The sequence below is a fragment of the Cyprinus carpio genome, chromosome A13 (assembly GCF_018340385.1).
Source record: "Cyprinus carpio isolate SPL01 chromosome A13, ASM1834038v1, whole genome shotgun sequence".
Taxonomy (NCBI): Eukaryota; Metazoa; Chordata; class Actinopteri; order Cypriniformes; family Cyprinidae; genus Cyprinus; species Cyprinus carpio.
The window spans coordinates 24653036-24667254 of NC_056584.1; the positions used below are offsets into that span (position 1 = coordinate 24653036).

General features: G+C 36.5%; 1 protein-coding gene across 1 annotated transcript; it reads right to left on the reverse strand.

Moving 5' to 3' along the window:
• Positions 1-1404: 1404 nt before the first annotated feature.
• Positions 1405-13433, reverse strand: LOC109089140 (KH domain-containing, RNA-binding, signal transduction-associated protein 1-like). Its single transcript, XM_042769459.1, has 12 exons — positions 13171-13433; positions 12120-12241; positions 11914-12030; positions 11689-11835; positions 10946-11076; position 10555; positions 7867-8100; positions 7081-7154; positions 5762-5820; positions 4680-4848; positions 2518-2570; positions 1405-1580 (listed from the first exon to the last, which is right to left on the reverse strand). Exons 1-10 carry the CDS (start codon positions 13298-13300, stop codon positions 4745-4747), a joined length of 1119 nt encoding a protein of 372 aa, XP_042625393.1. The 5' UTR covers positions 13301-13433; the 3' UTR covers positions 1405-1580; positions 2518-2570; positions 4680-4744.
• Between the last annotated feature and the right edge of the window lie 786 nt (positions 13434-14219).

Here is a 14219-nt window from a genome sequence, read left to right on the forward strand (position 1 = left end):
GAGACTCGAACTTGCAACCCTTGGATTGCAAGTCCAACACTCTAACCGTTAGGCCACGACTGCCCTAATACAATTTAATTACAATTTACACAATACTATTCTGCTTTGGGCACCCATTTGGCCAGCAGTGGCCCTGTTTAAATGTATTGTCAGTATTGGCTTCGCAGATCACATGGGTAGTGTGTGTGGATGACTTTTTTTTTTTTTTTTTTACCCATCATTCTGTTATATCTTTCATAACCTAGGATGATCATTGTACAAAATTCAGTTAAAAACAGTGTGGCGAGGGGCGGGTGGTTCAGCGAGGTCTGTAACAGAAAGAGTCTGGAGTCTGGACAAGCTGTGAGAAGAAAGTAGGTCAAGTTGAAACCATAAACCTGTTTGATTAGTGATTAGTGTCGAGAGACGGGTTAAAACGCCTCCCAGAACAGCCGAACAAGAAGAGAGAGAAGGCTGAGGCTCATGGAGGATCTACACTAAAAAATAAAGACTTGAGTTGGGTTTAAAAAGGACTGTTTAATCCAGGTTGCTGGACACTGAAGTTGTCTCAACTTAAAAACTGAATGAAAAAAAGAAAACATTGGCTTTCTCTACACATGCCTTTTTTTGTACTTAGTCCTGGCGTCCTCTACAAAGGACATAGAATAAACCACCAATAACACACTAGCAGTCACCCAGAAAACCCAAGTAACAGCATAATAGCTAAATAGCAACCATAAGAGCAGCGCTCTCTTCCACCCTCAATACCCATGGCTGAAGTGCCCTTGAGCAAGGCACTGAACGCCCAGTTGCTCCCCGGGCGCTGGATATAGCTGCCCACTGCTCCGGGTGTGTGTTCACTTCACTTCTCACTGCTGTGTGTGTGCATTTGGATGGGTTAAATGCAGAGCACCAATTTCGAGTATGGGTTACCATACTTGACAAATGTCACGACTTTCACTTTCAAGAGTATTAATTTTCTGTAATTTCATCCATAGACTTGATAAAACTGCATAGACTTAAAACCTTAGTACTTCAAACTAAAAACCTTCACATTTCAAGCTTTTTTATTTCAAACTTGCTATGTTCACTAATGCCAACTTCAAAGTTCGTCTTGACAAACTTTAGTTGATTTTGATCGGCCTAATGCAGCAATAAATTGACAATATTTCAAAATTATGACCAGGGCAACAAACAAAATCCACAGCAACAACATTGGGTAAAACTTTTCCTCATTGCTTATTTCCTCCTTAGACTACTGTCTTTTTAACAGTTTAACAAAAAAAAAAAAAAAAAAAAAAAAGTACCCCTCTAAATTTAGGCTAAAAACATAGATTAAAACTGCCAGAGAAGCTCTTTACTTAAATTAAACATACTTGTGCAATACTACCTCATTCTGAAACACAATCAGTAATACAACTTCAGTAAAACAGTATAAAATCATTTATTGGGATCCAAAAAATGCATGTATAAAAAAGTAACAAAATAACAAACATGTTTAAAAAACAGACTAAAATCTTCACTAAACATTCCTCAGTCACACGAGAATGTATTAAAAGGCGCCGTCATTTTCCTCTTCAGTACTAAATGACACCAAAAGCCTGGAACACAGAGAGAACGCATTAAAATGTTAGTTTATTAGATGCTATCGTTTGTAAATGTAAACTTGCACAAAAGTAGAACAGTGTCACAACTGAATGAAACCTTGATGACTAAGGAGCTGTACAAGCATGCATGAATATTACTTAGAAAACAGCTTTAAAAGAACTGCCAAAATGCCCACGGGGGGAATTTGGTGCTACACAAGACAATTGCCTTTTATTTAATATGTAAATACATAATGTTAATGTATGAATACTGCAGAATTAATGCATATCCATTTGTCAGCATTCCAATATTCTTTGGTCCAATAAACGTGGACTTTTCCATAACCCTTCCAGTAATGCAATTACAAGATAAGACATGAAAAGAGAATTGGATCTCCACCCAGTATCATGTTAGCAAGCTATAGTGTTGCAGATGTCAAGACAAATGCACAATTCTACATTTCTTTTTGGAACTGACTGATGAGATCCCTTTTTGATCTGAGCTTATGCGCATCAGTTTTTGAGTTAAAATTGCCAAAATTATCCACAAATAATGCTTTTTTCACTCAAAAACTAAGGTACATAAGCTCAGATCAATGAGGTGTACGACTAATCAGTTCCAAAATGAATGCAAAACCTGTTCTAATTGAAAAACATGCAGCCAAAAAGACTGTTGATAAGTTGATAATACAGCATAGAGAGATTTACAAGCAATTTTTAAAAGGCCAGCTATTTTTGACCAGGAACACCAAATTACGTAAAGGTAAAATTAAACCTATCACTCACAGATTAAATTACTAAAATCAAATCACAGCTTCAATAAACTCAAGATGCTACAATGTTTATTCATGTACAACTTAGCAAGGTTACTTTTCACATTTGCTAGTTTAAACTATTGCATGCTTGCAAGTCATTAAATATGTACACACACACACACACACACACACTTCACCTGTAGCAGCTGCTGGTAAAGCCAGTCTGGAAAGAACCTCTCGGCATCAGTCACTGAGCAACACAAAAGATGAGTTAATACACAAGACCTCACAAATCAACAACTCCACAAACACAAGTCCAACTCTACACACATCTCATTACATACTTGTTAGATTTGAGGACATTTTTTGTCTATTTTGTACAGCTACAAGAACACTTTTTAAGAACAATGTAATTTTGTCTAAAACTACAATCTATTTGGTTTTTAAAACAAGAGTTACATAAAATATCTACTATATAAAACTAAGTTTTAGAAAAGTAATGTTTTATGATGTGTTAGCCAGGTTTAGGAATATTGACTTTTGAATTTGCAAACAACGGAATTTGAATTTGTAATGATTGTGTAGAAATGAGTAAATGAACATTTGTGCTGAGAGAAATTTAAGGTTGATATTACCTTTTTGAAGATTGCGTTACACTTTACGCCTTCTTTCCCAATTTTGTTGTTTATTAAGCCAGCGAATGCAACATTTGAATCATCTTCACGGTCAAAACTCTCACCCTGGGCTACAAAAGTCTTTGTGTTGAGTGATCTGGTTGAATAATGCATATCATGGAGTTTCTTTTGCTTTTTTTTTTTTGCACGCAAAATTACCAGATATTACCAGAGCACCAAACATCTAAATTGTTTTGTGCATGTATACTTTACCTTTTAAAAAGGGGAATCTATTTGCACTTTTAGAGGTGACTCTGCAGGTCTTACCTCAAGATCCTTCTCAATAGAAGACAGATATGTAGAGTCTCTGTGACATCAGAGGGATTTAGTGACTCTGATGCAAAGTTGCAACAGGGTTATCGCTTTTAAAACAGGTATAAACACATGAAAAAGTTCCAGGACTTTCTTAGTATTGTGTATAAATCATTGTTAATGTTGAATAGCTTAACTATTGTTTGTTAAAGGGGTCATATTAAATCAAATCCACTTGTTTTTTGCAACAGAAACAGGCAAACATTTTACACTAATTTAATTGATTTTTACTTAAAGATTTTGAGACCTAAATGATATAGCATGTTGTCACAGTATGAACAACATCACTCAAAAGATTAATGAAGAGCTGATTTTAAAAGATATGACCCCTTTAAAAAGATAATATACAAAAAGAATTGAGATTAGTTTATTAGGGGAACCAAGGTAACATTTTGGAAATATTTGTTTTCAATGCTATTGAGGTCAATTGTTCCTCTACAAGACATAATATGCACATTTTTCACGATCTACTTAATACAAATAATTGTAGACTAATTTATCAACGGTTTATACACAATATATTTTGAACAGCATTAAGTGAGTAAAACATCTAAATGTTGTGATGTTATAAACTGCATGCAGAATTTTGACAGTTTTACAGTTTGCAAAAGTTTGACAGTTTTATATGGGATGAATATTAGCACTTTAATAAGAGTCAAATACAAAAGTTTTGAAGGCTGAAAAAGAAAACTAAGCTTTATTGACAAACCGATAGGGACACATTTTGGACATATTTAGTTCCCTAGTTAGGAAATGCACACAAGCTTGCTAATATTTCGGAAACGGCAAACTTATAAACACCAAAGTTTCTAATAGTTGAGTATTGTACGTACAAAGATTTCAGAGGGTTGTCCTTTTATCCGACTACAAATAAAATCTACAAACTTTCCGATATTTGTTTTGCTCATTTAACAAAACGAATCAGCAGATGCGAAGTTTGGATGTTTTTGAGAATTTCAAACTGTAAATAGCTTCAAACCAAATGGAATTTGTTCTTTGAAGAATAAGTAACACGTTGGTTTGTACAGGAACTAATATTTTTGTGCATTCCTCAGAGATTTATTTATTTTTGTTATGCCTTACAAAAGCGTGTTTGGAATAAGTCTAAGTGACATTAACAGGCAGTTTTTTTTTTTCTCTCTCCTCCATTTCATTCAGGTATCGACTTTTTCAGAGAAGAAACACTTAAGCATTAAAAGAAATGAACAAAAACAGAAAAAATTATATAACAAAAGAGAATAAGCACAGCATATCATCTCAAATTTAAAATGCGTCACGTCGAACTTATGGTCTTTGTACTACTTCGAGTAGATTCAGAATATTAAAAAGGAGTGTTAACCAAAACAGAATACAAAAATAACAACTAAAATTACTTTAGGTGGTTACAAGAGGTTACGAGGGGAGGAAGTTGCCAGGCAAACGTTGTGACGGACAGCTCTCAGTATCTGCCATACGGATGATCCCGATACGATTTGCCCGGCCGGGCAGTCGGAGCCTTTCCACCGGATCCACCCCAAGCACCGCCAGCCCAGTCATCTTCAGCTGGAAACAAACACACACCAAGAAAAAGTGATTCAAGGAACATAGTACATTTTACACAGTGTTCCTGGCATGAGACACATGGGTGTGTACTGTAGTTTAAAGGGTCATGAAAAGCTTTGTTTCAGCACTGGTTAGTTCTTTAATAAAAATAAAAAACACCCCTAAAAAAAGTGGGCGTTGTGCGCTGTGGAGCAGAGGGAAAATAGGGGAAACAGACAACACACACAGCTTTGCGCTCAGTTTTATTTCACTCCCACTCATTGAAAACATATGAACACACTGTTGCATAACTGGTAAGTCTTATTCTGCAGCGTTTATATAAGCCTTATGATGGGTCGGGTCATGGAGCTGTCAAAACAGTTACTCACTAAGTGACTGAACTGCGTTTGTGCCGAACTCTTACAAAGCAAACAAACACTCCTCAGATCCATGAATGTTTCTCTCAGTTAATGTAAGCAGTCTCACAGTCTGAAGCGCTTGTCACAGCAACAAATCAACACATGCTGTTGTGAATAATTAAGTGAAGCATGTTCTCATAGGATAAGAACACACAGTCTCGTAAATAACTGAATAGACACTGACGCATCATCGATGTACTGTAGTCCATTGCTACATCACAAATTGTGACATCAACACAATAAAAACCCAGAAGATGAAAATAGCGCAAAAAAAAAAAAAGCTTAAAATTAACCAGTTTTCTCCAACAGTTAAAATTTTCGGATGCTTACATTGTCTTCTATGATGTGCAACACAAATACCGCTGCTATAATCTCAGAAAAAGTAGTCTGGGCTTTCATGACCCTTTAAGCATGAAAAACGTTTAACAGTACAGTCTGTAGTCTCTATTGTCTCAATGATGGGCTAAAAAGAGCTGCACATTTAAATGATGCGTGGATAAATGAGTTTGTCTTACTGTAAGACTCGTAAGTTTCTTGTGCCTCTCCGTGACCGTAATCATAATACTCTGTGTCTCTGTGGAAGAAAACAGTTTTAGAGACAGTTTTGTAAAGTTGAAATAAAATCAAGACAAGACTTCGGATGAGAATAAAATTATGCATGGCTTCTGAGAAACCATGAGAAAGAATGTTAAATTTATTTGTTACAACTAAAATGTGTGAAGAGATTCACAGAAATCAATCAAAGAAAGAAGTCTCTACTAGGGATGGCTCGATACCATAATTTTGGATTCGGTACGATACCAGAAAGTAACTAAATCGATACCATAGGTGGCAAATAACCGGCCTCAAAAAATAAGTGAACTGAAAAAAAAAAAAAAAAAAATAAAAAAAAAAAAAAAAAAAAAAAAAAAAAAGGAGGATAATAAAAGTAAACAAAACAAGCATAAATTTAATAATCTTGGTTAATGTTAGGAATGTGTTTAATGCATAAAGTAACGTTTACAAACTAAACATGTATTAGTAGCATAGATTTATCATTTATAAATAATCATTGACCAAATGCTGTAAGTGCTGTAATGCTGTTGATGAGTTATAACAATTTACAATCTAACAGTCAAAGTAATATTCCAAATTTCTCTCTACCTCCCTCCCTCAGAATGTTTTTTTCGATTTCAGACTCAGATGGGCAAAGAAAAAGCTTTAAATAGAAATCTCTCTCTCGGGCTGCTTCATGTTAGCGGTCGACAAATGTGGCAGAAACATTCCCTTCATATTATTGATACTAACATTAATATAGCAAAACTGCCAAAATGTGACTAAAATGTCACTGGTTCTAGCGTTGCATGTTTGAGATTGTGTTTACTGCATCACATCTTATGTTTGTGCGTTGATCGGTTGTGAATAAAAGTTTAAATTAAGTCTGAATTTATGAATGATGCACTAACCCGTCGATCTCTTAATTCTCGGAAAAGATCAGGATGAGCACACGATTGAGCAAGTTAGCAGACTTTATCATCTGTTTTGTATGTAAAGTAATGCCATATTTCACTTCTACTGCTCTCTGGATTTATTAGTTGCGGGCGCGTTAATAGAGTTTCATTGGTTTGATCAATGGCGTCGTTCTTCAGTTTTATCGGTTTTGCATCAATTTGGGAAGCACTGTCATCTACAGGTGAACTTCGGAACAGCAGTGCATGAAATAACGAATTGAGCAAAATTATGATATCGTACCGTTTGAAATATAATAGATACGTATTTTTTTCCATTAGTGGTATACCGCACATCCCCAGTCTCTACTAATTAAGAGAAAAATAAAGCAGCAAACAGCACTCACGGCTGTGGAGCAGGCTGACTGTAGTAGCCCTCATATCCTTCATAGGAAGGCTCTGCGTATGGTTCTTCATATGCCTGCGAAGATACAGGAGACATGGAGATGTATCAAGCTAAAAATATTTCTGAAGACTTGGTCTTTTCACTGAAAATGAGAAACGACTGTTTCTAAAGATTAGCAGCAAAAGTCATACAACAAATAGACACTTCGAATGCTAAATGCAGAGCAAAAAATAAATCATTCAGAGCTACCAGTGTGGTCTGATTTGCTGACAAATGACTCTTAGGAGCAGATTTTATTGACTTTTGAATTTAAGTTTGACAAAATACTGGTTGGTTACTTTACCGAATGAGTATGTGTAGGATATGCATTCACAAACCAGTATTACAACAAAAAGGGGATGTAATTATAACAGTCCTGTAGTACATTACCATTCAAAAGTTTGGGATTGTTACCAATTTTTAAGTATAATATGTAAAGCTTATGTTCACTGAAGCGGAATATATTTGATAAATACTGTAAAACAGGTATTTTGTGAAATTACAATTCAAAATAACTTTGTAATATATTTTCAAATGTAATGTATTCCTGTGACAAGGCTAAATTTGAGATGTTTTTCAAGATTCTTTGATGAATAGAAAGGTCAAAAGAACATCATTTATTTGAAGTAGAAATATTTGTAAAAACGTCTCTCACTTTTGATCAGTTTAATCATACTGACCCTAAGCTTTTGAATGGCAGTGCAGATAACAGTTATAGTTAACAGTGGTGCTGTGGATATTGATTTACATATTCGCCGTAGGTTTCTGGTTTGGATGGGTGCTGCTGGTGGGAGAGAGCGGTTGCTGGTGTCATCCTCTGAGTTTGGGTTGGTGGTCTTGACCGAGCTGCTGCTCCTCCTCTGGCTGAATTTGGGGGTGGAGGTCCACCTCTTCCAGCGGGGCCTCCCCTCGCTGCAGCTCCACGTCCTGGACCTCCCCTTGGTCCTCCACGGGGTCCTCCACGAGGAGGCATACCACGGCCCTCAAGTTTATTACTGCATACTCCAAACACTTACACATAACAGAGGCTATGTTTTTGATATCATCATCTCACCTAGGGCCCATTGGGAATTGTGACATCAACACAATAAAACACCAGGAAGATGACAATTGGGGCAAAAAAAAAAAAAATACAGCTTAAAAATTAACCAGTTTTCTCCAAACTGTTAAAAATATCGGATGCTAACATTGTCTTCTATGATGTGCAACACAAAATACCGCTGCTATAATCTCAGAAAAAAGTAGTCTGGGCTTTCATGACCCTTTAAGCATGAAAAACGTTTACACAGTACAGTCTGTAGTATGAACTGGCTCTATTGTCTCAATGATGGGCTAAAAAGAGCTGCACATTTAAATGATGCGTGGATAAATGAGTTTGTCTTACTGTACAGACTCGTAAGTTTCGTTGTGCCTCTCCGTGACCGTAATCATAATACTCTGTGTCTCTGTGGAAGAAAAACAGTTTTAGAGACAGTGTTTGTAAAGTTGAAATAAAATCAAGACAAGACTTTGGATGAGAATAAAATTACGCATGGCTTCTGAGAAACCATAAGAAAGAATGTTAAATTTATTTGTTACAACTAAAATGTGTGAAGAGATTCACAGAAATCAATCAAAGAAAGAAGTCTCTACTAGGGATGGCCGATACCATAATTTTTGGATTCGGTACGATACCAGAAAGTAACTAAATCGATACCATAGGTGGCAAATAACCCGGCCTCAAAAAATAAGTGAACTGAAAAAAAAAAAAAAAAAAAAAAAAAAAAAAAAAAAAAAAAAAAAAAAAAGGAGGATAATAAAAGTAATTATCATTTATAGCATTTAATAATCTTGGTTAATGTTAGGGAATGTGTTTAATGCATAAAGTAACGTTTACAAACTAAACATGTATTAGTAGCATAGATTTATCATTTATAAATAATCATTGACCTAGATATACAAATGCTGTAATGCTGTTGATGAGTTATAACAATTTACAATCTAACAGTCAAAGTAATATTCAAAATCACGTTATTATTTCTCTCTACCTCAGAATGTTTTTTTAGATTTCAGACTCAGATGGGCAAAGAAAAAGCTTTAAATAGAAATCTCTCTCTCTCGGCTGCTTCATGTTAGCGGTCGACAATGTGGCAGAAACATTCCCTTCATATTATTGATACTAACATTAATATAGCAAAACTGCCAAAATGTGACTAAAATGTCACTGGTTCTAGCGTTGCATGTTTGAGATTGTGTTTACTGCATCACATCTATGTTTGTGCGTTGATCGGTTGTGAATAAAAGTTTTAAATTAAGTCTGAATTTATGAATGATGCACTAACCCCTCGATCTCTTAATTCTCGGAAAAGATCAGGATTGAGCACACGATTTGAGCAAGTTAGCAGACTTTTATCATCTGTTTTGTATGTAAAGTAATGCCATATTTCACTTCTACTGCTCTCTGGATTTATTAGTTGCGGGCGCGTTAATAGAGTTTCATTGGTTTGATCAATGGCGTCGTTCTTCAGTTTTATCGGTTTTACATCAATTTGGGAAGCACTGCCACCTACAGGTGAACTTCGGAACAGCAGTGCATGAAATAACGAATTGAGCAAAATTATGATATCGTACCGTTTGAAATATAATAGATACGTATTTTTCCATTAGTGGTATACCGCACATCCCCAGTCTCTACTAATTAAGAGAAAAATAAAGCAGCAAACAGCACTCACGGCTGTGGAGCAGGCTGACTGTAGTAGCCCTCATATCCTTCATAGGAAGGCTCTGCGTATGGTTCTTCATATGCCTGCGAAGATACAGGAGACATGGAGATGTATCAAGCTAAAAATATTTCTGAAGACTTGGTCTTTTCACTGAAAATGAGAAACGACTGTTTCTAAAGATTAGCAGCAAAAAGTCATACAACAAATAGACACTTCGAATGCTAAATGCAGAGCAAAAAATAAATCATTCAGAGCTACCAGTGTGGTCTGATTTGCTGACAAATGACTCTTAGGAGCAGATTTTATTGACTTTTGAATTTAAGTTTTGACAAAATACTGGTTGGTTACTTTACCGAATGAGTATGTGTAGGATATGCATTCACAAACCAGTATTACAACAAAAAGGGGATGTAATTATAACAGTCCTGTAGTACATTACCATTCAAAAGTTTGGGATTGTTACCAATTTTTATTATAATATGTAAAGCTTATGTTCACTGAAGCGGAATATATTTGATAAATACTGTAAAACAGGTATTTTGTGAAATTACAATTCAAAATAACTTTGTAATATATTTTCAAATGTAATGTATTCCTGTGACAAGGCTAAATTTGAGATGTTTTTCAAGATTCTTTGATGAATAGAAAGGTCAAAAGAACATCATTTATTTGAAGTAGAAATATTTGTAACATTATAAACGTCTCTCACTTTTGATCAGTTTAATCATACTGACCCTAAGCTTTTGAATGGCAGTGCAGATAACAGTTATAGTTAACAGTGGTGCTGTGGATATTGATTTACATATTCGCCGTAGGTTTCTGGTTTGGATGGGTGCTGCTGGTGGGAGAGAGCGGTTGCTGGTGTCATCCTCTGAGTTTGGGTTGGTGGTCTTGACCGAGCGGCTGCTCCCTCCTCTGGCTGAATTTTGGGGGTGGAGGTCCACCTCTTCCAGCGGGGCCTCCCCTCGCTGCAGCTCCACGTCCTGGACCTCCCCTTGGTCCTCCACGGGGTCCTCCACGAGGAGGCATACCACGGCCCCTTCAAGTACAACAATATGGATTATTACTGCATACTCCAAACACTTACACATAACAGAGGCTATGTTTTTGATATCATCATCTCACCTAGGGCCCATTGGGGGTGGTCCACCACGGCCTCGGCCAGGAGGGGGGCCTCTGCCAGAAATATCCTGAGAACCGTTCAGAAACCCTGGATCCATGAATGCATCCGGGTGCATGTCTTCAAGCCCTTCCACCTGACACACAAGAGAAAGGATCAATCAGGCCGGTCAGTTAACAATTAAATAGATTACTTTCATTACAACTGGCTTTAAAATGCATTACAACCCCTTGAAATCCCATTTAAAAAATTTGGGATGCACCAATAGTAAAAAAAAAAAAATAAAAAAATAAAAAAAAAAGTTACTGCATATTTTTAAGTTAATTTCAACTTAGCCAATTTATAAAAATAAAAAAAAACTATAAAAATAATTAGACACTTCAGATTGTGATGATGCACTTCCAGTTATTAGCATCTTAATTTGGTTTTAGATTTTTTTTAAAGTTTTAATTTATAACAATATACTCTGAGTTATAATACCTTGGCATTGAGTAAAACTAGAGTGTCTAATACAAAAGCCCAAAGAGTGACCGCAGATGAGTAATTCTCTTTTCTGATCAACTCTTAAGGACGCGAAATGTGAAAAGTATAAAGAAATTTTACCGGCCATTTGTGTGAACATTTACTGAAAACAGGGGAAATTAAGCATCTGCTTTATTAAAACGCAGATCATACGTTGAATTTAAATGAGTAATGGGGGAAAAAATATGAAAAATAGTAGCATTGGTCATCTTGCATTGACACTTACAGGCATTAGGAACTTCTTGACCTCATCCATGGCATGAGCCATACGCAGGTAACAATCAGGAATTGGAGCAAACACCTCGATGTGCACGTGCAGCTCCATGGCCAAGTGTGCATACTTCAGATCTCCACCCTTCCTCAGCTCCTCTTCCTGCAGGTTTCACAGTTTAATCTTTAGTAACAGAGTAATTTAACAGTAAACTCACTGCAGTGCAGCCTGGTTCATTACCTTGTTCTTATCTCTCATGGATCCTTTGCCCAGCACTGAGATCTTCGCCCCGGTGTCCTCCTGCAGACGTTTGATGGTGCTGCCTTGTGGCCCCAGAATCTTTCCCACAAAATTGAACTGAGGGGAAACGTTGATGCATTTGTGAATCCAAATGTCAAATAACGAATCCTTGCAACGTACAGACAGAAGTCAGACAAAAGGCTTACCCGAGGGTACTGTTTCACAGGGATGAGCACTCTCTCTTTCACCCTCACGTTCTTGGCGGTGAACAGATCCAGATACGTCTCGGACTCTTTTTTAGGTTCACCTTTCTGGACCCTTTCAATCTCTGCAAGAGAGAACACAAGATCAGCTCAGAGCCACAGCAACTCGAAAAAATGCAAATCGATTCTTAATGCAAAAAAAAAATCTGTGTTGACTTTTATTTGCATCCCACACATCTATGTAACGCACAACAGGCAAACTTTACGTGGACTTTAACGTGGAATATCATGTTTGAGTCCAATGCACCAATCCAAGCGCAGGCCTACAGGTCTTTAACACTCATAAGAAAATAGACATCAGTTTAAAAAAAAAATAATAACATAAAATCCAATAAATAAACAATACTAAGAATAAATTCTGCCTTACTCATAAAATCTCTTTTTTTTTTTTTGCTTCAAGAAAAAGAAAACAGAAAAAGGCAGTGGGGAAATACACCTAAAATCGTGTAAATTCAAGTTGAGAGAAAAAAAATCAGTGGACTGCCCTAAACCATTTTAATTACACTATACATTTTGCATAATTAATTACACTTTTGTTGGTTTTCGGTGCAGAATAAGTTATATTCATAACGCACGCTTCTCCTGCATTGTCTGCAACCCATCGAGCAATGCATCATGGGATCGTCTTTCTCCACAAAAGAAATGCAAGCGATGCCTGCCGAAGTGAGTCACATACACGCAGCTTTCGAAAAAATGAAAATAAATTCCACAAGTATGCAGTTCACTGTGTGATAGGTCTAAACCCACCTGAAAACCATAACACAACCCGAACACTTCTATTTATAACATATTATTATAATAAAAAAAAAAAAAAAGCGCGGCCCAACAACCAAATCCAGTGCTTCTGGGCCTACATCACGCATTTCACCGACACACGTGAGATTCTCCGGTATGAATATGAACGAAACGAATTTGAAAAGCGGTTCTGACTTTGCTATCTAATAACAATTCAGCTGTGTGTGAAGTGTTCATGAATGAATGAAGCGGCACTGACCTGCAGAGAGGAGTTTCATGGCGTGCGTGAACGAGGAGTCCAGGCTGTCTTTTTCCGCCAGTAACTCCGGCAGATATTTACCGTCGCCGGCGCTGCTCTTCCGCTTAATGTTGCTGTTGTTAGCGTCCATGTTGCTCACGGTTGACGGGGGTTCTGGAGAGAATCCGAGCGGCTTGTGCGGGAGAATGGCGCAGAAAATGCGTGCCGAGGCTTTTCTACTCGTCTTAACAAAGGAAATGGCGGCTAATGGCACGGATGTGAATGACGTCACGTGGCGAAACCCGCTTCCGTTTCAGCGCTTGGGGGAGGGGCGCCGACTGATACCACGACTGTGATTGGACTATCCTCGATCAGCGCTGAGAAAAGTAACACTTTTCAGGCAAGTATGCTGTAGATAGAAATTAGTTTAGGCCCGTCATGAGGCCTTTATTGAAAAAACGAGCAAAATTGAAATATGCAGTATAAGAGTTGTAAAAACAACAAAATCACCAAAACAACATATACTAAGTAATCAAGCGCGTTTTAAAGGTTACATTTGTAAAAAAAAAAAATAATAATAATAATTAAAAAAAAGTTTGTACACTGCCTATTCACAGTTTGTGAAAATGAAAATATTAAATACAAGTAGAAAAAGTGAAAAAAGTTAAGTTTTGTTAAAATACCGTTTTGATCTGTTTGCTATTTGCAGTGATTAATACTCACTATCTTTATGATTTTTGGGGAAATGGTAATAAAAACAGTTAAGGTTTCAGTTTCATACAAAATACATAGATTTAAAAATTCATAAAAATAGTATATGGAACCACAACAATTAAAAAACTGAAACATATTGCTGTTTAAACGTTTGCGATCATCAATGTGTTTTAAAGAAGTCTCTTCTGTTCATCATGCCTGCATTTATTTGACCAAAGATACAGAAAAAAAAACCCAAGTAATGTTGTAAAATATTATTACCATTTAAAATAACAGTTTTAATATACTTAAATATATGGACCAGAAAACATTACACAGAATCTCATAGATTACAATTTGCAATTAGACGGATGTAC

Bases quoted from the DNA above. Each gene is read 5' to 3' on its own strand.
- LOC109089140 (XM_042769459.1), bottom strand. From the start codon at position 13,300: ATGGACGCTAACAACAGCAACATTAAGCGGAAGAGCAGCGCCGGCGAC. The intron at 12,242-13,170 runs GTCAGTGCCGCT...TCTCTCTTGCAG, and splicing joins CATGAAACTCCTCTCTGCAG to AGATTGAAAGGGTCCAGAAA. The intron at 4,849-5,761 runs GTAAGACAAACT...GTTTGTTTCCAG, and splicing joins AGAAACTTACGAGTCTTACA to CTGAAGATGACTGGGCTGGC.